Consider the following 21,379-nt stretch of genomic DNA (forward strand, 5'->3'; position numbering starts at 1 on the left):
GGAATCTAAATTATGTGTAAATATGATCTAGTTAGTGTAAAACTCTCTCATTAGCCAAATTTCCAAATGTAATTTTCACCTATTTATAAATATACTTTATTTATTTATTCGAAGTGATTTCGTTCCCAAGCGAGTGCTTTGTTTTTACAAAAACTATCAGTTATACACGTGTAGAGCATTTGTACATATTACCGATTTTCGTATAAGCTATTAGCTATATTTAATATAAAGAATTATAAATCATGTATTCCTACCTAGGTGGTTGCTGTTATGCGTAAACATTCAATAAGCAGTTGTTTCCAAGACCTATTTAATGTATTTTACATATCCAAAATGTTGATGAGCATGAGTATCAATATTCAAAACAAAAACAAAAAAAAAAAAACAAAAGCCAAACAAATAAAGTTGATCAAGATATTAGCAAGAATCAAAATGTGTTTTAAATTTTAGATGGGCATATTCAAAATGATACATTTAACCACATCAAATGTAGTGGGTCTTATTAAATTTAAAAATCGCATTGCTACAATTTTTGTTTTCTGAATATTGTTCTTAAACTATTGCTTGAAAACAATATCAAAATTAATTAAAATTTAAAACATTAACTGCTTTTAGCGTTTTCCATAAAAACTTTCATTAGAATGAGTAACTTGTCCTTGTTCGATCGTTCTATATTTGTAATGGTTTTATCATATGTAGGGAGAAAATAAGCTAGAAAATTACAGTACGAGTATAGTACTTACTAACAACAATTGTAGCTGTTAGTTATATTTTAGCTAAGTTAATTGTTTAATTTATTTGACCATCAATTTAAAAAAGGAAATGTGGAAGAGATTGTTTATCACAAGCTAGGTCCAGTAGTAATTTGCATCTACTTGTCGACTGGTCACACTGCGTTTCAGACATTCATAGCAAATATCTTTTGTACCATTTAGCTTTAGTAAGACATGCCTTTTATTATATAATTAAAATTGCAAAGCCACAGAGTTTAAGGCTGTGCTTAATTTTGTGATAAGTGGGGCGTTCACCTACGACTAGATTGCTAAAAATGTAAAAATTTCAAAAAAATAAACGAAATTTTAACCTGCTGATTTGCAAAGCCCGTATTCAGTGCAACAACTGTCAAATTTATCTGACAAACAAAAAGACTAAAATTTACTTTTAATATTTTACTGTGTACATAAAACGAATTAAATAAAGGCTGCTGTGTTTCAAGCGGTTGAATTTAAATTGTACAGCTGGCTACCAGCTGACCACAATTTGTGGAATACCCTAGATGTGCATGGTATATTCTTTTCAAGTGAAAATGGTATTAAAAGTATATTTTTGAGTGCCGGACGGTAAGTCTCCTGCACCACTGCGCGGTCACACTGCCCAAAAGTGTACAATTTTTTCTCCAGCTCGGTTTGTTTTTTTTTCGCTCGTCTGGTCAAGTAACCTCCGATTTCCGATCCGATTTCGATTCGATCCGTTTTCGGATGATAGCTCTGAGCGCGCTGCTAACCAAATACACGATCGGTATTATGAGCAACCTAAGCAATGGCAGCAACAACAACAATCAGCAACAGCAGCAGCAACAACAGCAACAACAACAGCAGCAGGGCAATGATGGTGCTGCTGCTGCTGGTGGAGGAGGAGGAGGAGGGGGAGCGGAATTTGTGGCGCCACCGCCCGGATTAGGTGCCGCTGTGGGCGTGGCAGCCATGCAACAGCGACAACGCCTGCTGCAGCAACAACACCAACAGCAGCAGCAGCAACAACACCACCAGAATCCTGCCGCCGAAGGAAGTGGACTGGAACGCGGCAGCTGTCTGCTGCGATACGCCAGCCAAAATTCCCTGGACGAGAGCTCCCAGAAACACGTTCAGCGTCCAAATGGCAAGGAACGCGGCACAGTGGGACAGTACAGCAATGATCAGCACACGGCGCGATCCTTCGACGCCATGAACGAGATGCGCAAGTAAGGATAACTCTGGGTTCTATGGTAGAAGACACTTTTAAATGGGATATATTTAAATATGCCAGTAAGGATGTAATTTGGTGTCACTTTAATTGGCCCACATTTCCTGATTTTGCTTAACTAAGGACATAAATATTCTACCTGTGACAAGGCTACAAAATACCTAAATATGTAAATACCGAAACATAGGCAGTATTTTTTAAACCAACGAGTTCTATCTATCTATTCTTGATAAGGCGATGGGGGAATATCTATTTCAAACCTATCTAAAAGACCCCAATAACCGGACTAGGCTTAGAAAGGATATTCCCCGAGTACCAGATCAACTACATCATACATGTAAAATGTCTTAAAAATAAACAACAAAAAACTTTAAAGAATTCCCTTTTAGAGCTCTGTTTAACCTGTTCTATAATTCACAAACCAATTAATTTGAATTTATTATGTGCATCAAAAGTAAATCCCGCCTACAACATTAAAAAAAAAAAACCTGTATGAAACACTCATTCAAAAACCTGAATTTGAAAAAAGATTCTGTGTTTATTCATATATTTGTTTATAAATGTATGATTAATCTTATTTAAGAGAATGCTTGTTTGAAGGCATCATTAGTCGATTGATAACAGGTTTGAGTATAACCTTTTACTATATTATAATGAAACTTTTAATAGAGCATTGACTTTTTGACCTACCTCAAAGCAATGTAAATAGAATGTAGTCGCATATATTCTATATTTAAATCACCTCCCTTTGTTCCCAAACAAAGGAGGCATTATTAAATCCCTATATTGGACGGGGACAGGTGGACTGTCTGCCCCTCGAGATTTCTGATTTGGGCCAAGATGCGAAAATATAATCGCTGAAAATGTCGGACGATCGTCACTCACATATTTGCGCAGTTCGCTTTGTTTATCTGCCCGTTGCTAATATTTGTGTTTGCTCACAATATTTGCCGACGCTTTTGTCGCGGGGCCATTCGCATTAATTATTGTCTAGTTTTTATTATGATGAGTTTTTGTACGCCTTCGGGTTTTGCATTAGGCCACGACCTTGAACTTGGTGAGGCCAAAAATAGTTCGCATTTCGAATCGTATTTTGATTTTGATTCCGCTTCCGCGTCTCTGTCTTTTGTTGGTTATCTGGAAAACTACTGGCAGAGTGGAAATTTTATTGGCAGCTTACATAAAACAAGTTTTTTCAACCCAATCGGAATCGGCGTCGAAAGTGAATGTGGTGTAACCCAAAAAGTAAGCCATGCGTTGTAAACTGGCCTCATGTTTATTGTTTTGGATTGGGAAACGCATATATAAGCAGGATTCTATATATTCATTCTAACGAGAATTGTTATGTTTGTCATCAAATTCTTTATTCTATTTAAAATTGGAAGACAAAATGTTTTTAATTTAAGATTGATTTTACGGCCTGAATCTTTGCAAACAAAGTAAATAATAACCAGATTTTATATTTACAAACCTTCCCAGCCTTGAAAACTTTTGGCACGATCTTAAACTGTTTATTCGGCGATAAAAGCTATTCATTATTATTGGATTTTTGTTTGTGTACATGTGGAGTAATCGATTTAAAGTCATTTTCAAGGAAATTACTTTGTTGGTATAAATATTAATATTTAAACTCATTTATCCATTTCCGTTTGCAGACAAAAACAGCTCTGCGATGTGATATTAGTGGCCGATGATGTGGAGATCCACGCCCACCGCATGGTGCTGGCCTCCTGCAGTCCGTACTTCTATGCGATGTTCACCAGCTTCGAGGAGTCGCGCCAGGCGAGGATCACGCTCCAGAGTGTGGATGCCAGAGCCCTGGAGCTGCTCATCGACTACGTCTACACGGCCACCGTAGAGGTGAACGAGGACAATGTGCAGGTCCTCCTGACGGCCGCCAATCTGCTGCAGCTCACGGATGTTCGCGACGCCTGCTGCGACTTCCTGCAAACCCAGTTGGACGCCAGCAATTGCCTGGGCATCCGGGAGTTCGCCGATCTTCATGCCTGCGTGGAGCTACTCAACTACGCAGAGACTTACATCGAGCAGCATTTCAAGTGAGTGGCCTGAGACTGCGAGTGACGCAATGATCTGTTTACCAGCCGATGGGAATCCATTACTGTATCTGTTTAGTTTCAAAGTATATCGTTTGTTCATAAGCAACTCGTTTTCCAGAAAATTAATTTTTAATTGACTAATGAAACTGACAGATAATGTCTGGCGTAAAAAACATATTATAGATTATAAAAGGTTATAAGGATCAGTTACCTATTATATAAGTATGCTTTTTGGCGTATGGTTTTCAGAGATAACGACTGAAATTATATGGTATTAAATTCAAGTGTTTTTATTCAATAGTATTCTTAATACATCTATAATTGAAATACAATTATTTCAACGTTTTGTAGTCAGCCATACAAATTTACTACCAAATCGTTATTTATAAGACAATCACGTACTGTTGTCTACGAGTAGCTATTTTTTGACTTAATTCTGAGGCCTGTTATAAGATCACGTTTTAAAATGTTATTTGTAGAAAAACTAAAAAGCTAAATCAATAATTAAGTTTATAGTAGCAGAGATGATTTTAATATATTTTGTTTATAGAAAAAACTAAAGGCTAAATCAATCAATAATCAGTTAAAATAGCAGAGACGACTTTTATATATATATTGAATCAGTGCTTTAATGAGTGATCTTATTGATTAGCAGCAGTCTCTTTTGTTTTGCACTTAAGAAATATATATATTTAACTGTAAGCAGGCTAAATTCAAAAGGAAATGTGTATTTAAAGCACTGAACCGGTTTGTCGTCGGTTAATTGAATTTTGGCCCGCTGCACTCCGCGCCCATTAATCGTGCCTTAGTACTGACTGCTCGTCTTTGGTCTCTTTGCAGCGAGGTGATCCAGTTCGATGAGTTTCTGAACCTCTCGCACGAGCAGGTCATCAGCCTGATTGGCAACGACCGGATCTCGGTGCCCAACGAGGAGCGCGTCTACGAGTGCGTGATTGCCTGGCTGCGCTACGACGTCCCGATGCGGGAGCAGTTCACCTCACTGCTCATGGAGCACGTGCGCCTGCCCTTCCTCTCCAAGGAGTACATCACCCAGCGCGTGGACAAGGAGCTCCTCCTCGAGGGCAACATCGTGTGCAAGAACCTGATCATTGAGGCGCTGACCTACCACCTGCTGCCCACGGAGACAAAGTCCGCCAGGACAGTGCCCCGGAAGCCGGTGGGCATGCCCAAGATTCTGCTCGTGATCGGGGGCCAAGCACCCAAGGCCATTCGCTCCGTGGAGTGGTATGATCTGCGCGAGGAGAAGTGGTACCAGGCGGCCGAGATGCCCAACCGCCGATGCCGCTCCGGCTTGAGTGTGCTGGGCGACAAGGTGTACGCCGTCGGCGGCTTCAATGGTTCGCTGCGCGTCCGCACTGTGGATGTCTACGACCCGGCCACCGATCAGTGGGCCAACTGCAGCAACATGGAGGCCAGGCGATCCACTCTGGGAGTGGCTGTCCTAAATGGCTGCATCTTCGCTGTGGGCGGATTCGATGGCACCACGGGGCTGTCGAGTGCGGAGATGTATGATCCCAAGACTGACATCTGGCGGTTCATCGCCTCCATGTCCACGCGACGCAGTTCCGTTGGCGTGGGCGTCGTCCATGGGCTGCTCTACGCCGTGGGCGGCTACGATGGCTTCACCCGCCAGTGCTTGTCCTCGGTGGAGCGCTACAATCCGGACACGGACACCTGGGTGGCAGTGTCGGAGATGAACTCGCGGCGAAGTGGCGCCGGCGTGGGAGTGCTGAACAACATCCTGTATGCCGTGGGCGGACACGACGGGCCGCTGGTGCGGAGATCCGTGGAGGCCTACGACTGCGAGACGAACTCGTGGCGTTCGGTGGCCGAAATGTCGTACTGCCGGCGAAATGCGGGCGTGGTGGCTCACGATGGCCTGCTCTATGTGGTGGGTGGCGACGATGGCACCTCGAATCTCGCCTCCGTGGAGGTCTACTGCCCGGACTCGGACAGCTGGAGGATACTGCCCGCACTGATGACCATCGGACGCAGCTATGCGGGCGTGTGTATGATCGATAAGCCCATGTGAATGGAAGAGCAGGGTGCATTGGCCCGGTAGGTTTACTATTACTATCTATAGCTATCAAATTCTAATTGTATTTTATTTACCCTTTTAGCCAAGCTGCTTCGCTGGCCATCGCACTGCTGGATGATGAGAACAGCCAGGCGGAGGGCACGATGGAGGGCGCCATTGGTGGTGCCATCTACGGCAATCTGGCGCCGGTCGGAGCGGCTGCTGCGGTCGCTGCTCCAGCGGTTGCGCCAGCTCAAGCTCTCCAACCGAATCATCCGCACTACGAGAACATCTATGCGCCCATTGGCCAGCCCAGCAACAACAACGGCAACAATAGCAGTAGTAGCAACAACAACAATCAAGTTGCCGCCGTGGCCAATGCCAATGCCCCTGCAAATGCCGATGAGAATCAGCAGCAACAATTACCACCACCAGCGCCAACTGAAGCCAATGCCAATAACAATCCACAGCCACTAATAGCACCAGCACCATCACCACAACAACAACAACAGCAACAACAGCAACAACAGCAGCAACAACAACAAGCACAGCCACAACAACAACAACAACAACAACCTCAACGCATACTGCCCATGAATAACTATAGAAATGATTTGTATGATCGATCTGCAGCGGGAGGAATCCTAGGATCGAGTAGCTCTGCAGCCGCTTATGATGTTCCAAGAGCCGTGAGATCGGGCCTCGGATATAGGCGAAACTTTCGCATAGACATGCAAAATGGTGAGAACTTAATCTTACTTTAGATTCAATGCAATGGGATGGGTTAATTTAGAAGAATTGCAAACAGCTATAATTTGGGAAGTGAGAGAACTTAATTTCGCAAACTCTTGATTAGTTTCATTGACAAGATTTCACAATTAATAGAATCAATTTAATTATTTTGTAGAGTTTGAACTGTTTAAGATAGCCTTCTTTTCTGTGAATTTTATAAACAAACTTTAGGTCAAAGTAGTGAAAAGGTAGCTCGAAAGAAACAAAAATAAACAAACAACAATGAAATACTTGTTAGAATCTTCGAAGATCAAATTAATTATAACTTTGTTTATTTTGATTTATATAAATTTTTTTAGATAAACGTAATTATATGTTTACCAAAGATTAATAACTTATTTGCAATATTTTTTAGAATTGTAAGAACGAATTTTTAGTTTAAGCGAACAACTAAACTTTTATTATTTTAAATTAAAGGTGGCTATTCGAGTTATTTAGATAATCATATATATAGTTTTAAAAGCTTCTAAGCACTTTTTGTTTTAGTTAATTATAACTTTACTTTTTTAAATTAAATAGCTTGCCTTAAGTTATTTAGATAATTGCTTATTGATTGATTATGGCTTTTATACCTTCAAATGACTATATATTTAAATCTCCTATTTTTTCTCCCCCAGGAAATCGCTGTGGCAACGGAATTCGCTGCACTCCCCTGTACACGAACAGTCGCTCCAACTGTCAACGGCAGCGCAGCTTTGACGACACGGAGTCCACCGATGGCTACAATCTGCCCTACGCCGGAGCGGGAACAATGCGGTACGAGAACATCTACGAGCAGATCCGGGACGAGCCGCTCTATCGCACCTCCGCTGCCAGTCGCGTGCCGCTGTACACACGCCTCGATGTTTTGGGCCATGGAATCGGACGGATTGAGAGACACCTGAGCTCCTCCTGCGGCAACATCGATCACTACAATCTCGGCGGACACTACGCTGTGCTGGGGCACTCGCACTTCGGCACAGTGGGTCACATTCGACTGAACGCCAGTGGAGCGGGCGGAGCAGCAGCTGGCGCAGCGGGCAGTGGCACCTGCAATGTGCCCAATTGTCAGGCGTACATGGGAGGCGCCAGTTCGTCCGTGCCCGTGGAGTACGCCAATGTGAAGGTGCCTGTGAAGAACAGTGCCTCCAGCTTCTTCAGCTGCCTGCATGGCGAAAACTCGCAGAGCATGACCAACATTTACAAGACTTCTGGAGCAGCAGCGGCCGCCATGGCTGCCCACAACTCCCCCTTGACGCCAAACGTGTCCATGGAGCGAGCCACTCGATCCGCTTCCGCCGGTGCCGCTGGAGCATCTGGAGCAGCTCTTGAAGACCATTCCCCGGCGGATAATGTTCCCAGCTCATCGATTGGCATTGCCAATCGCACCACTGGCGCCATTCCAAAGGTGAAAGCAGCCAGCAAGGCAGTCAAGGAGTCGACAGGATCCTCCACAGCTGCATCGCCGGTTTTGGATAAAAGCACATCCACTGGTGCGGGAAAAAGCGTAACTTTGGCCAAGAAAACTTCCACGGCAGCAGCACGTTCGAGTTCTTCCGGAGATGCCAATGGCAATGGCAATGGCACGCTGAATCGCATCTCCAAGTCCAGTTTGCAATGGCTACTGGTCAACAAGTGGCTTCCTCTGTGGATTGGCCAAGGACCCGATTGCAAGGTGATCGACTTCAACTTCATGTTTTCCCGCGACTGCGTGAGCTGCGACACCGCTTCGGTGGCCAGCCAGATGTCCAATCCCTACGGAACTCCTCGCTTGAGTGGTCTTCCCCAGGACATGGTGCGATTCCAGAGCTCGTGCGCCGGAGCTTGTGCGGCAGCCGGAGCATCCTCCACCATTCGCAGGGACACCAATGCCTCGGCTCGCCCGCTGCACAGCACTCTGAGTCGCCTGCGGAACGGAGCGGAGAGAAGGAATCCCAGCAGGGTGGCTGGCAACTACCAGTACGAGGATCCCTCATACGAGAATGTGCACGTGCAGTGGCAGAATGGCTTCGAGTTCGGCAGGTCGCGGGACTACGATCCGAATCCCACCTACCATCAGCAGCGACCCATGTTGCAAAGGGCCCGGTCGGAGAGTCCCACGTTCAGCAACCAGCAGAGGCGTCTGCAGCGCCAAGCAGCCCAGGCCCAACAGCAGGCGCAGCAGGCGAAGCCGCCCGGATCTCCAGATCCGTTCAAGAACTACAAACTGAATGCGGACAACAACAGTTTCAGGCCGAAGCCATCGGCTGGCGAGGAACTCGAGGGCGCTGTGGGTGGAGCAGCAGCTGAGCTGGCTCCTCCAGAACTGGACAGCGAGCCCGCCGATCCTGTGAGCTTGAGTGATAATGAGACTGAGACGGCCAGCAGTCAAAACAACCCTCCAGGCGGCAATGTGAATGAGCACAACGATTAGAAACGGATAAAATATGTTGGTTCTGGCAGAGCAGCGTTCTGTGTTTAAATTTCAGTCATTCTCTGATTTAAAAGTTGTTCGATTTTATATGTAACACAAGAACTGGGTTTTTTATAGTTTTTAGAACCAAAAGTGATACCAGTTTATATAATAGTAAACAAGTATGAGTATTTAATAACAAATTCGCAGAGGGCACGTAATTTTTTATAAAGCTTAAAACCTAAGAGAACTTTAACGCTTTTGATCAACCAACGCTGCTCTTCAAAATTGGATCTCACAAATTAATAACAGACCAAAAGAAATTCGAGCAAATTAAAATTACATTTTAAAAGCAAAAAAACTAAGAAAAATTGTAGAATTTGATATAACTGTAGAAATCAGCCAAAGCTCAAGATCGAATATTATGTTGCATACCGTAGTTGTAGTTCAAAACAGAATTTTTGTGTGTCATGTCAAGTAAAAGTTATTCCTAAGAGCCATATCATATCCGTTGTAAGGCATACCCATAAGCAATATGCATTTGATATGATAGTTTCCCATTTATTTTCCACTGCCCACTCCAAATTCCTTTATATATTGGCATTTTTCTTATGCACTTGCTTAGTTTGAGTACGTTAAGTTAGGGCTTTGCATCGATACAATAATATTTAGATTAATATTGTAAAAGCTCTCCATTATCGTTTAAGTCAATTAGAGTTACAGGTATTATTTACATGCATATATAAACAAGAAAAGGCATATACAATACTCCATAACCGGTACATAAATATATAATCATACTTACATGTGTATTGAGTTTAACTAATTCATAATAAAATAGTTCAACGAAACGTGTGTGTTGTTGTTGGTTTTTCTGGTAGAATTTTCTTTTTATTTTAACAAACTTATAAAATTGGATGCTTCGTTCTCATTGCTTTTTGTTGTTGTTGTTGTTCATATACACAGATACATTAAATATCAATACCGTTAAATTAAAAAATACAATATTTGTTCGTAATATACTCGTATTTATAGATATATCTTGCCTCGCTCCCGTCCGCTGCCAATGCCCTCCAGGGAATTATTTCCGAGTGAATTTCGAATCCTCGAATCCTTCGATTTCGCCGATATGTTTGCGCTATGCTCCCTCACATGGATAGACTCAAAAAAGCATAAACACTGATGAGCGCTAATTGAATTTGCATAGTATACGTATATGTGTTTATAGTTTTTTTTTTGTTTCTTGAAATTTCGCTTCTAATTCGAATATTACTCTCGTTACTCTTTGAATATTTGTAGTAATTGGTTTGACTGCAATTTCTCGCTATCTCTACAAGCTTTTGTCTAAATCGCTGATAAGTTCTTTAGGATTAGGTTTTATATATTAATTGCTGTCGCTGTCGCTGCTGCTGCTGCTCCTGCTCTTGATGTTGTTGATTTTGTAGTATACTTCGTTTCACCGCCTCGTTCAATGCTAAACTTAAAATATACACGAAGAACTAAGAACTAAACTAGAGAAATGCTTTAAAAAATTAGCCCAGAACTATACAAAAACGCTTTAAGCGTCTCACCACCCTTTCTCATTCTCATTCTTGCCACAAGCTCAGATCGATTTAAAAAAAAATTACACACGTATCGTTAGTTAACTGCTAAAATAAGATAAGCGACATAAAATTAACATTTCAAGCGGTTTGGTTAAAAGAAATTGAATCGAACTCCATGAAAATTCCCAAAACAATGGCCAAAAAGTGCCGCCTATGTTACTTTCGCATCTATATCCTCGATATAATTTCCGACATCAGATCGCCCGCTCTCTACTTGGGCAGCTCGTAGATCTGGACGGGCAGCGCCTTGGGCGTGATAATCTCATCCTCGAAGTCCTCGTCATCGCCGTGGATGGCATAGTCGCCGCCGTTGTGCTCCCCCTCGAACTCGTTGGGCACGATCTCCACGTCGCTGGGCCGCGAGGTGCTCCGGGATCCTCCGCCGGAGTCGCTGCCGTGCCGATTGGATCTCGTCTTGGTCGACTTGGTCACGAAGTCGCGCAGCATGTGCGCGTACAGGATGTCGTCCAGGTAGTACATGGTGCCCAGGTTGTACACGAACACCTCGCTCTCCGTAATCTGGGCGTTGTTCACGCTGGTGTAGTTGCTGCCCGGGTTGCGGGTGATCTTTATATGCCCACCGCCGATCGTCTCGAACACTTCATTGTCGCGCAAATCGCGGTTGTAGAGTCGCCCTTTGACGAAGTGGTTCAGCAACATTTTCACACCCCGCTGTGAAGCCTTAAATAAAGGGGATTTTAAATAGTAGTAGTTATTGAAATAGGGACCATAATCACTATAGGTGATATAATACAAAATAAAAATTAAATTAAAATTAATTGATTATTTATTGAAATTTAAAATAAAATGATTAATTTTTGAGGCATTTTTATTAAAGCCATTAAATAATACAAAATATATATTTATTAAACTGTGATTATTTTTGTTCCTCTATTAAAATACTTACCATAACTTCATCAGATAGTTTGTCGAATCCTAATTTCTCAAAGGCCCGATCTTCTGGCACAAAGAACGTGTAATTGGCTCCGGAAATGTGGGGAGCAATCTCAGCACTGTTTAGGTATCTTTTGGGGCATAACAACCATATTATTAATAACTGATTTTCTAGTGTTACATTCCAAGATTCTTACCTGGTAATCTGGGTAAATCGGGGATCTCTCTCCAAAGCCAAAAACGAGTGGGACAGGAACTGTGCTCCAAACCAAGGGAAGGCTAGCAATGGAGGTGTCTCCTTATCCTTGTGCATCTATGGGGTATTTTAATTTTAAAATATAAACTTAATTGTGATATAAGAAATATATACTCTGAAATTTTAATAAACTAATTAAGAAATGGTAGACTACATATCCGTAAAACACCTTTTCATTGTCATTGTCACTTTAAAATTTTAAAATTCCGTTTAAATAGCAATAATTCATACCACATTTAATAAAAAGTACAATACTCTTAGAGAATTTGGACTATTTAAACGTATACGAATATTAGCCTCATAAAAAAAAAATGAAATTAAGATATTTTAGTCTAACATATCCTTAGATTTAATTTAAAACAGTATTTAATAAGGTGTAATTTTCAGCCCATTTAATTAAAAGGTTACAAAATTTTACAGAATGTTGACTTAATTTTCCCAGTGTTGTGTATTTAATTAGGTCTAATTTATACCACACTTTAAAAAAAAATATTTAAAAATCTTACAATCTTATTTAATGGTTACTCAATTTTCCCCAGTGCAGATTAGGCATAATCGGCTTACCTGATGCAGTTTGGAGACCACAGCCTCGGTGACGAAGAGCACCTCGGAGATGATGAAGACCTGATTGCCATTGGAGAGGTTGTAGTCGGACATAATGCTCACATTATTCACCGTGGGTGTGGCTATTGAACGGGAGGGAACAAGGCGCCGTTGTCATAAACTGAATTCGGGAGTGTAATTTATGGGAGCCACTTACGTTGGCCGTGGAAGACGACATCCTCGCCACCCATGGTGGGCACGACGACCTCGTCCATATTCCGGACATCGGCCAGCCGCAGGGGTCGCTGCATGGGCAGAAAGTGGTTCCTCAGCACCGACTCGGTGAATTCTGGCACGGAGAACGGGTAGAATCCCCAGTCGATGGGATGCCAGCGCTGGAAGGCGTTGTCCGAGGGAATCAGCACCGTGTACGCGTTGTCGTCCATAATGCGGGTCAGGTTGCTCTTGGAGAGGAAGTGCTGGAAGACCTTGGTGCCCGTCTTCATGTTGGCCAAAAACGACATCAGCGGACTGGCCTTCGACTCCTTTATGACGGGCTCCACCTTAGCATGTGCATTCGTAATGTTCGGCTGTTCCAGCGGTTGGGGGTCGTTGTAGCGGCTATATAGTATACGGGGAAAACGAATTTAATTTTCATCTAATCTTAAAGCATAAATATAATAAAAGCATATTTCTAAAAGACAAGAAGTGGAGCAAATTCCTTGAAAGGTATTTATAGCATATTATATCATAAAAAAATATATTATCGATTTATTTGTTTTTTGTGGGGAATGAATATGCAGTATATGATCATAGGGATGTGGTGGGACTGAGCCTACAGATTGAGATGGAGATGGCTCGGTCAAAAGTGCGGAAGAGGAAAGTAAGAATGTGTGTGTGTCTGCGAAAAGTTGGACCAGCAAAAACTTTGTTTGCCCACTGATAAATTTCGCATGAGTGCACTTTTGACCGCAAACAAACTAGGACTAGGAACTAAGCAGAAGTGTTCAACAGTGGGCTCATGAAATGGAAAAAGGAAATTATTTAATAGGTCATTGGTCTTATTGTGTCGAGCACTATTAATATTATATATATTTATATTTATAATTGTATAAATCACTTTTCTTTATCCTACTCTATAATATATATTTTTGGTGTTTTTCTATCTATTTGCTTAAATTGTAACATTTATGACCGAACTTTGACCCACTGTGTAAGAATGGGTGGGAGTGCCCCTACTCACTTGTTCGTTTCCTGGATATTGCGCTTGGAGTAGGGCGACTTCCTATCGCCCAAATAACCATCAATTGCAATGGCCATCAGGTTCTCATTGATACGCAGCTTGTGGAGTATTTGCTGGCCATTGAGTAGCCAAACATTGTTGTGGGATTTTTCCAATTTACGGAAAACGATTTTGTGTCCGTTCCCATTGCCGAAGGACTCCTCCTCCTCCTTGCTGTTACTGTTCCCATTGCCGTTGGCCACGGCGCTGTAGCTGTCGAAGATTTTCCCGGGCACCACATGCTCCAACATGAACTCCTTTAGCCGCGGCTTCTCAATGCTCCGCACATCGATTTTGGGCACAATCAATGTGTACGGCAGGTCTGTGGTGGCGATAGCGATCGCGATTTCGATGGCGAAGGCCGGAATGTCCGGATTGTCCACCGGAATGGGGCGAACATGCAAAGGAGACGGAGAGACAGTTACCAAGGGAATGGCTCACTTAAAAATGTAAACTGTTTTCGTTTCATTTACGGCTAAGTGCTGCGCTCAGCGCACCTGAATCCCCAAACCTGTCTGCATGCTAATCAAGTAATTAACTTTGGGCCCTCACGCGGGCTACATAATTTGTTGTATTTGTTTTTTATTTGGGTGTGTAGTCTGTATTTTGTAGCTTTAATTAGCTTAAATTATTATGCCACGCGCGTTCCGGATTGTTATGTTGGGAGGTGTGTCTGGAGCTATTTTCAATGATTCTTAATTACTTTATAGCTTTTCCTTTTGTTTAGAAGTATGTAAGTATTTTTAGCATTCACTAGAATTCAATATTTAAATTATACATTTTTTTTTATCAAGTTAAAATGACAACTATTATATAAATTTTAATTTTCCTTAATATCTTGTGAAAGCCAGCTTTTTACTTTAATTTGTTAATGCATATTCTGATTGAATGTCTTTTTGGAAGTCAGTTTTAAAATAATGACAGTTTTTGCTGAGAATTACATATATATATCATACATTTTGCCAACAAGAATGCTTTCAGTTAGCTTCTTTTGATGATTGCTGAAAAAAAGTTTAGCGTAAAACCAGGTATATTCATTTTTACTTGCAAAGGTAAAATGTTTATTTAATTCACCATGAATATATTTTTTTTTTATATTTATTTAGGTCAAAAGTAAAGTTTACTTTTTTTTAGATAAATAATAAATCGCTTAATCCTATTTAATATAAATATATTTCTTTTCGTAGGCTAAAAAATAATTTTCAATGGCTAAGAACCAATAATAATTGTTTAATAAATATTCTAGAAACAAGTATTACAAGCTTCGGCTTCTTATTTGTTCCTTCCATGGTAATGGGTAAATTGAGTATTTTTTGTTTATGATCAACATTTGGACAGCTGAACGAAGTCATTTGTCAACGTCACACATTTTCATTTCCCATTTTCGGAGTTTTCTAGCTGTCTCGAGCTGTTTCGGGGAGTCAGTTGCGCCATGTCCTGTCTAACGAGCATTCTGCAGCTGCTGCAATTTCTGACAACGCTTTCGGGTTGCAATATTTACAGATATGTCGAAGGCAAGCAGATATTCAGACTGAGCCCGAAGATTAATTCCCTGGTGGGGGCCATGCACAGATTCTGGCTGAGACCCTGGCTGGTGGTGACATTTCTGATGCACTTAATCTTCTGGATGGTGGAGTTCCTCAACGGAATGGCAGACCCCACGCCCGGAAGCGAACGGCCCCTACATCTTATCTACACAGTGGGACTGACCATCGCCTCCACCCAGAATTTTTGCATCAGCATTGGAATCGCCTATCATTACAGGTAACGTTCTCAAAAATATACAATTCTTTAAGGGTAATTCCCATTCAAACCACTAATAAATTGCTCATCCGAAGGCTTATTTATTTTAATTTGTATTAATATATTTGTTAATCATCAGGTATCATCGTAATCTGATGCGACAGGTGCTTAACGGGTTCGCGAGTATCTATTTTAGCTACGAGAAAATTTGTGGACGGGCTCCGAAAATAAACTGGTGGTTTTTCGGTATTCAAACTTACAGAGTGCTTATCGCTTCCTTTGTGCATCAAAAAACATCGATTCTAGCTTTCGGAACAGGATCCCAGATGAACATAGTTCTGCGTGTATTTGGATTGCTATTCGTTTGCATTCAACCCTTTCTATTGTCCATGGTCGTCCATTTGGGCATCTTGGTTCTATATGCCTGCTACGACATCCAGATAAACCCAATGCAAAGTCGAAAGTCATTAAAGCTCAATGTTTTCCACCGAAAACTGATCAGACTTAGGCACAAATTCGATTGTCTGGCGCGGCCCTTTGTGTGGACGGTTTTGCTGGAGAATTTCCTACTATTTATAGGGAACTTTCATTTGGTCCTGTACGATCAGCAGTCAGTTAAACATCTTGGCCAAAGCCTTTTCGGCACCTTCATTTTTCCGATTGTCCTTTTACATGTGAATGTGGCCATTAAGACCGCCGAGAAAACGTTCGGCCAATTTAAGGCCAACTTTAGGCCACAGAGACAAGTAAGCAATCCCCTTTTGTATGTCTTTTAATCTAAAGAAACACATCTCTTAAGTCTACTTATAAAATCAGCTGATATTTAATTTATTAAAGCAAAGTTAAACTTCAACACAATTTAATTTGATATATTTTTTCAGACACAATTGCTTTGGCTTTACAGGCAAATAATGGAAACTACAGCTGATAGAAATAATGTCTTTCGCCTGGATCGGGGACTTATTTTGGAAATGCTTCGACTAGGATGGGTATTTGCCATGTTTGCGAATAGCTTGTTGCTCAACAGCACAGCCAAGCTGAGGCATTTTGAGGCTGTTAAGTATAAGAAATTTATTTAGTCCGAGATCCTGTGTTTATAGCCGAAGAAATCCTTTAAACTCTTAATGACATTTTTTTGATATTAAATATTTTGAAACACCTAGTCGAAATACAATAACTAGTTTAATTCAGTTATATTTAGAAAAAGTTGTTTGTTTTAAATGTTTGATGCATATTTCTTAAGAAGTACACATTAAAATAAGTTTATTCGAGAGCATGTTAAATATTTTTTAAATATATATTAAAATAGTGTTAATTGTAGAAAAGTTATAAACTTAAAAAACTTGTATGAAACTATACTTTTTTGTTAAATAACTATAATTTATTTCCCGTAAGCAAAGACACCTTGTTTTATGTTTTTCATGTAATATTGGTCATTGAAAATTCTCTCAATAATTTACTCCCGCCAAACTTTTCCCTTTGTTAAGTGCATGGGCTCGAACCATTCAGTTTTCGCCTTTTACTCACCCGACTTTGGCTTGTAGCCGTACAACTCGAGGACGGGAAAGCCATCGTCGATGAACCGGTAGACCTGCTGCCACTTTTCGTCTTCCTGGTTGACGCGTTGCAGGATGGCCAAGTCGGGCAGCACTTTGCCCTCAATCAGCTTGGCATTCTTCAGGCTGGCATCGATTCCGGTTGTCGTTGTCGTTGTGGATATTGTTGCGGCAGTTGCTGCAGCTGCTGCTGCATCTGCGACAGCAGCAACATCGGCAATCTGCAACAGCGACAGCAACACGAGCGTTGCCACCGGCACTTGCAACATTTTGCGCGACATTCAAGATGCGTTTTCGGTTTTATTATGTTGTGTATTTCTCTGCTGTTGTTCGTTAGCAAACTGTGAAATTATTTTTAATTGCTAGCACTTTTGGAGAGTTTTTGTTTGTTATTTTCTTTGAGTTTTTTCCACTTGTTCGTCAGTTTTTTTTTTTTTTTTTTATAGTTTTACGGTACCACGAGTTTATTCATTTTTTGTTGTTTGCAAACTTGTTTTCGGGCGAGAGGAGCTTTACATAATTGTCAAGTGCTGGAAGAAGAATGGGTGATTTTGTATTAGTTTGCAAACTTTTAACTTATTGAAATTCCAGGCGTTGCCTACGCGACTTAATGCGGGTATTCAAGTGTTTTGTATGCAAATCGTATCGCGTTTTCGCCTCTCTATAAATACGAATTTCTGTGCGGTTATATACTAAAATAAGAATAGTTTGCCTGAGTTCATCACGCTGCGATTTGCATTCGGTGATTGCGATTGCAGTCTGGGGAAAACCCGAAAAGGGCGGCACTATTACGCTGAGACGCCTGCCTGCCAGCCATTCCTGGGTATCGGGAAATGTTAAATTTTGCACACTTCTTTCTAGTCGTGATGGGCCCTCTCGCGTTTTATTCTCATTTTGCATATGAATCGTGGCTGTATAATAAACCATAATGTGCGACAATTTGTTTATTTGCTGACCTCTGCGCTCAAATCTGATCGCATACAAGGCTGTTCGCTCAGCGGCATGTGCACACATCTAAAGATACAAATACAGATACAGCTATCTGGCAGATAGTATATGAAGAAAGTAAATTAATTTCAATTAAAGTTGACAAAACTAGACGGCAAACTACGGCGTAAATAAACCGAGAGAAAAAGAACTGCGACAAACACCAATCAAAGCGAGTAAAAGAAAAGCTCTTAAATAAACTAAGTATTCCACAGAATCCGGAAGTTTTGAATGATCTAAAACACCCTTTAATTGTGAGTTGTTTTCCGAAAAACAATTTTCCCCTTAAGCTTAGCACCTTTGGCGCGCATTTGCGAACTGAACAGCGCCGATTCCCGATTCGAACTATTCTGCGAGCCCCTGTGGTGGTCAAATCGCCCGACTTGAAGACCAGAGCAAAAACCTGAGGCAACAGACAAGTCAGTCGGGCGACAAGCGGAGGAAAACGGGCTCAATGAGTGCCCGGTGGGAAATGGGATACCTCTGCCGCATTTTTAGGCCCCAGTGCAAACTTGTTTGTTTGACAGCTTCAAATCGGAAAAAAAATTAGGGGTCCAAAAACAATTGGTTTTTGAGAATTGTTTAATGTGGCTTCTTTTTATACAAGAGTGATAAGGGTTTTTTGTTTCCTAATTTGTTTTCACTTTGTGAAGACTGTATTAATTGATTTATTTATTTCTTCGAGTCTCCTAAAAATAAATTTCTCAAATTACGAATTTTTTGGGTCCTCAAATAAAATGCAAATTTTGTAATATCGGTAAAGTTTTCCCATGTCCACAGTATGAAGACAATTTACTTTTTATTTAAATTCCTTGTGCATTTGCCACCGGGCATTTATCACTTATCACAAACGCTCATTATTCATGATTATGCTTTGGCTTTTGTGCAAAATTGTGCAACTACCGCCGCAGTCCCGGCTCACATGGACTACTGGCTGTCTGGTCTGTCAGAGGTTCCCCATTATTGCAGAGCTCCCCTCTATATTGCCCAGTCCCAGTCGCAGTCTCGGTCTCAGAACCCAATCCCGTTCCCGTTTCCATTTCCATTTCCACAGAGCACAAAAAACTATACTTGTAACACACAGAAAAAAGAATGCCTATATTTTTTCGAATTTAATCCATTAACATATATGGGTATATCACATTTTAATATAACAATAAATATATGATCATCTGCTTTTAAAAAAATTTTGTCAAAATGCCTAATATTTTAAGGAGCAACTAAAACTTCTGCACAATTACCTTTATTTACCTTATCTAATTTCAATATTCTTAAACGGTCTTATCGTTTTGGTCATTTAATCACATGATAGATCAGTGCCCTTTTTGTAAACGTATTTTTTTCAGTGTAGTCCCCAGTCTGGAGACTGGCAGCAATTGCTGTGATTGTGCTGACGAGGTTCTGTGGCCGAGCTTTAGCATCAACCGACTGACTGCTGCACTATATAAATGTTGTCTTGCCTTGTTACAACTTTGTATTTTTGGCTTCTTTTCGAACCGCTTTTGTGTGTGCGAGTGCTTGTGTGGTTTTTAATGAGAGTCTCGTGCAGGTCTTTTCCATTGTTGGAAACCGACGTTGCCGGTCGACAATATTGTAATTGATATTATTGTGAAACGGAGGGTTTATTTATACTTTAAGTCCGCTTTTAATAAGCAACATTTAAGCTGCGGCTGCTGCATTTCGTATGCAAACAGAGCACTCCGTTTTTATCTTGATTAAAAGTCTTCATTTTATTGGAAGATACGTGTAAATCGGAAATACTTTTTTAATGAAAACTGAAACACTGAACATTGCTTGGTATTTACATCTTAAATAAGTAATAAAGTTTAATTACAGCTTTTAGAACTTTTGTATGATACAAAAAAGTATAAGCATTTCAAAACATTTTTGAGTAAATGACAAATGGTATTTCGAATGACAAATCTAAAAAAAATGTACACTTCTAGGTGATTACTGAAAATTTCTTAAATTGCTTTTCTGAGATTACTCATGCTTTAATTTTTTAATCTACTTGCATCACTCGCAATCTGTTTGAGGAACTGCATCGACAATTAAATTAAATGTCGAACATTTCCCAGTGCTCAACTGCCAGACTGAACTTTCAATCAAGTTGGGGGAACTGTTTAAAAAATTACCCACTTAAAGGTGAACTTAAACGACTTGTAATTGGCATCTTTGGGATAGTTTCCGGATACTCTTTTTACCATAAACACGAGCTTTCCTTGACTTCCTTTTTAATTACTTTTCCACGTAAAGCTTACCAACTCTGCTCGTCCCTTTTTGCACCTAACATTCTCGTTTGATTAAAAAATTCTTGGGAAACAATTTTCATAGTTTTAACCGGAGAAAAGCCGGCAAATCGGGCAAGGCACGCACACACTTGTTATTGGGGAAACGGAAATGGAAATGGCAAGGAAAAGGGAGTGGGGCTGGGCAAAACTCCAGCGGCATCGCATTGCCAAATTTGTGTATACGAAAACAGGAAGGTTGTGGATTTTAGTTTGTGGTAGTGATAGTGACAGTGATAGTAGTAGTACTACGACGACTACTACACAATACTACAGTGACCAAGAGTAACAAAAACAGCAGCAGCAGCAACAGCAGCAGGAACAGCAGCAACAATAAACAGTGCCGCAGAGTCCAGAGTGCAAACCAATTGAAATTAATTTGCATAATATAAATCTGGACATTCAGCAATAGAATGGAACCGAATCCACTTTTCCCCCACTTTCCCCTTGATGCACAAGCCGCTAATTCTGGGATTATTCACAGTTTATTGCACTTAGTTTTCTTGCACAAATGTTCTTTCTCCCCGTCAGTTTTTCCTCGTTCGGCCTTATATTTCCACACTCAATGGTTTATTTTCTCTGTTTTTCGTTTCACATTTTCATTTAGCATTTGCTAGTAATTGGATTGGATCGGGTTTTAGTGGCTTGTTTAATTTTTCATTGCAATTTTTAGTGGTTTCACTGGAATTTACTTTCCGCTCTACGCAACTCGCGCGTTGCTCTTTTGGCAAATGTTGCGTCTGTTGTGCCGGAAAATTGACGACAAATTGAGAGCTTTCGTTTTAGTTGCGTCGCTTTTTGGGCTCCTTGGTAATCAGCCAGGGTTGTCATGTATTTAACAACATTTTTAAATTGAGTTTTATTCAAAAATAGGGAAAATTAATAATAAGGCACAAAGATTAATAAAACTAATTTAAAATCAAATAACTTTTTATAACTATTTGTATACAACTGTTTATTTAGACAAATAGCTTTTATTTAACAACGCTAGCCAAGACCAATTGTT

The 21,379-nt window shown here is 40.8% G+C and overlaps 3 protein-coding genes and 1 long non-coding RNA gene across 5 annotated transcripts; 3 read left to right on the top strand and 1 right to left on the bottom strand.

Annotated features, from left to right (window-relative positions):
* Nucleotides 1–1,362: 1,362 nt before the first annotated feature.
* Nucleotides 1,363–10,071, top strand: LOC108149391 (ring canal kelch protein). Its single transcript, XM_017276921.2, has 5 exons — nucleotides 1,363–1,960; nucleotides 3,618–4,019; nucleotides 4,860–6,098; nucleotides 6,161–6,798; nucleotides 7,467–10,071. The coding sequence occupies exons 1-5, from the start codon at nucleotides 1,479–1,481 to the stop codon at nucleotides 9,239–9,241; spliced, it is 4,536 nt and encodes a 1,511-aa protein (XP_017132410.1). The 5' UTR covers nucleotides 1,363–1,478; the 3' UTR covers nucleotides 9,242–10,071.
* Nucleotides 1,967–3,401, top strand: LOC121467894. The gene is made up of 2 exons (XR_005977912.1): nucleotides 1,967–3,019; nucleotides 3,118–3,401. It is a non-coding gene; the product is annotated as an uncharacterized LOC121467894 (long non-coding RNA).
* Nucleotides 10,072–10,077: 6 nt separating the features above from the next.
* Nucleotides 10,078–21,140, bottom strand: LOC108149392. Of its 2 annotated transcripts, none has more exons than XM_017276922.2 (8): nucleotides 21,066–21,140; nucleotides 17,070–17,628; nucleotides 13,761–14,121; nucleotides 12,735–13,138; nucleotides 12,539–12,660; nucleotides 11,916–12,031; nucleotides 11,732–11,849; nucleotides 10,078–11,505 (listed from the first exon to the last, which is right to left on the bottom strand). In XM_017276922.2, exons 2-8 carry the CDS (start codon nucleotides 17,377–17,379, stop codon nucleotides 11,035–11,037), a joined length of 1,902 nt encoding a protein of 633 aa, XP_017132411.1. In that variant the 5' UTR covers nucleotides 17,380–17,628; nucleotides 21,066–21,140; the 3' UTR covers nucleotides 10,078–11,034. The 2 variants fall into 2 exon arrangements, with proteins under 2 accessions (XP_017132411.1, XP_017132412.1); XM_017276923.2 differs by lacking the exon at nucleotides 21,066–21,140 and adding an exon at nucleotides 18,384–18,452.
* On the top strand, nucleotides 15,232–16,704 carry LOC108149393. Its single transcript, XM_017276924.2, has 3 exons — nucleotides 15,232–15,563; nucleotides 15,682–16,288; nucleotides 16,424–16,704. Exons 1-3 carry the CDS (start codon nucleotides 15,232–15,234, stop codon nucleotides 16,619–16,621), a joined length of 1,137 nt encoding a protein of 378 aa, XP_017132413.1. The 3' UTR covers nucleotides 16,622–16,704.
* Nucleotides 21,141–21,379: the final 239 nt, after the last annotated feature.

The sequence above is a fragment of the Drosophila elegans genome, unplaced genomic scaffold, assembly GCF_018152505.1.
Source record: "Drosophila elegans isolate 14027-0461.03 unplaced genomic scaffold, ASM1815250v1 contig_814, whole genome shotgun sequence".
NCBI classification, from domain to species: domain Eukaryota; kingdom Metazoa; phylum Arthropoda; class Insecta; order Diptera; family Drosophilidae; genus Drosophila; species Drosophila elegans.

Bases quoted from the DNA above. Each gene is read 5' to 3' on its own strand.
- LOC108149392 (XM_017276922.2), bottom strand. From the start codon at position 17,379: ATGTCGCGCAAAATGTTGCAAGTGCCGGTGGCAACGCTCGTGTTGCTG. The intron at 11,850-11,915 runs GTAAGAATCTTG...ATGCCCCAAAAG, and splicing joins CGATTTACCCAGATTACCAG to ATACCTAAACAGTGCTGAGA. The intron at 11,506-11,731 runs GTAAGTATTTTA...CCTTTATTTAAG, and splicing joins AACTATCTGATGAAGTTATG to GCTTCACAGCGGGGTGTGAA.
- LOC108149393 (XM_017276924.2), top strand. From the start codon at position 15,232: ATGTCCTGTCTAACGAGCATTCTGCAGCTGCTGCAATTTCTGACAACG. The intron at 15,564-15,681 runs GTAACGTTCTCA...GTTAATCATCAG, and splicing joins GGAATCGCCTATCATTACAG to GTATCATCGTAATCTGATGC. The intron at 16,289-16,423 runs GTAAGCAATCCC...ATATTTTTTCAG, and splicing joins ACTTTAGGCCACAGAGACAA to ACACAATTGCTTTGGCTTTA.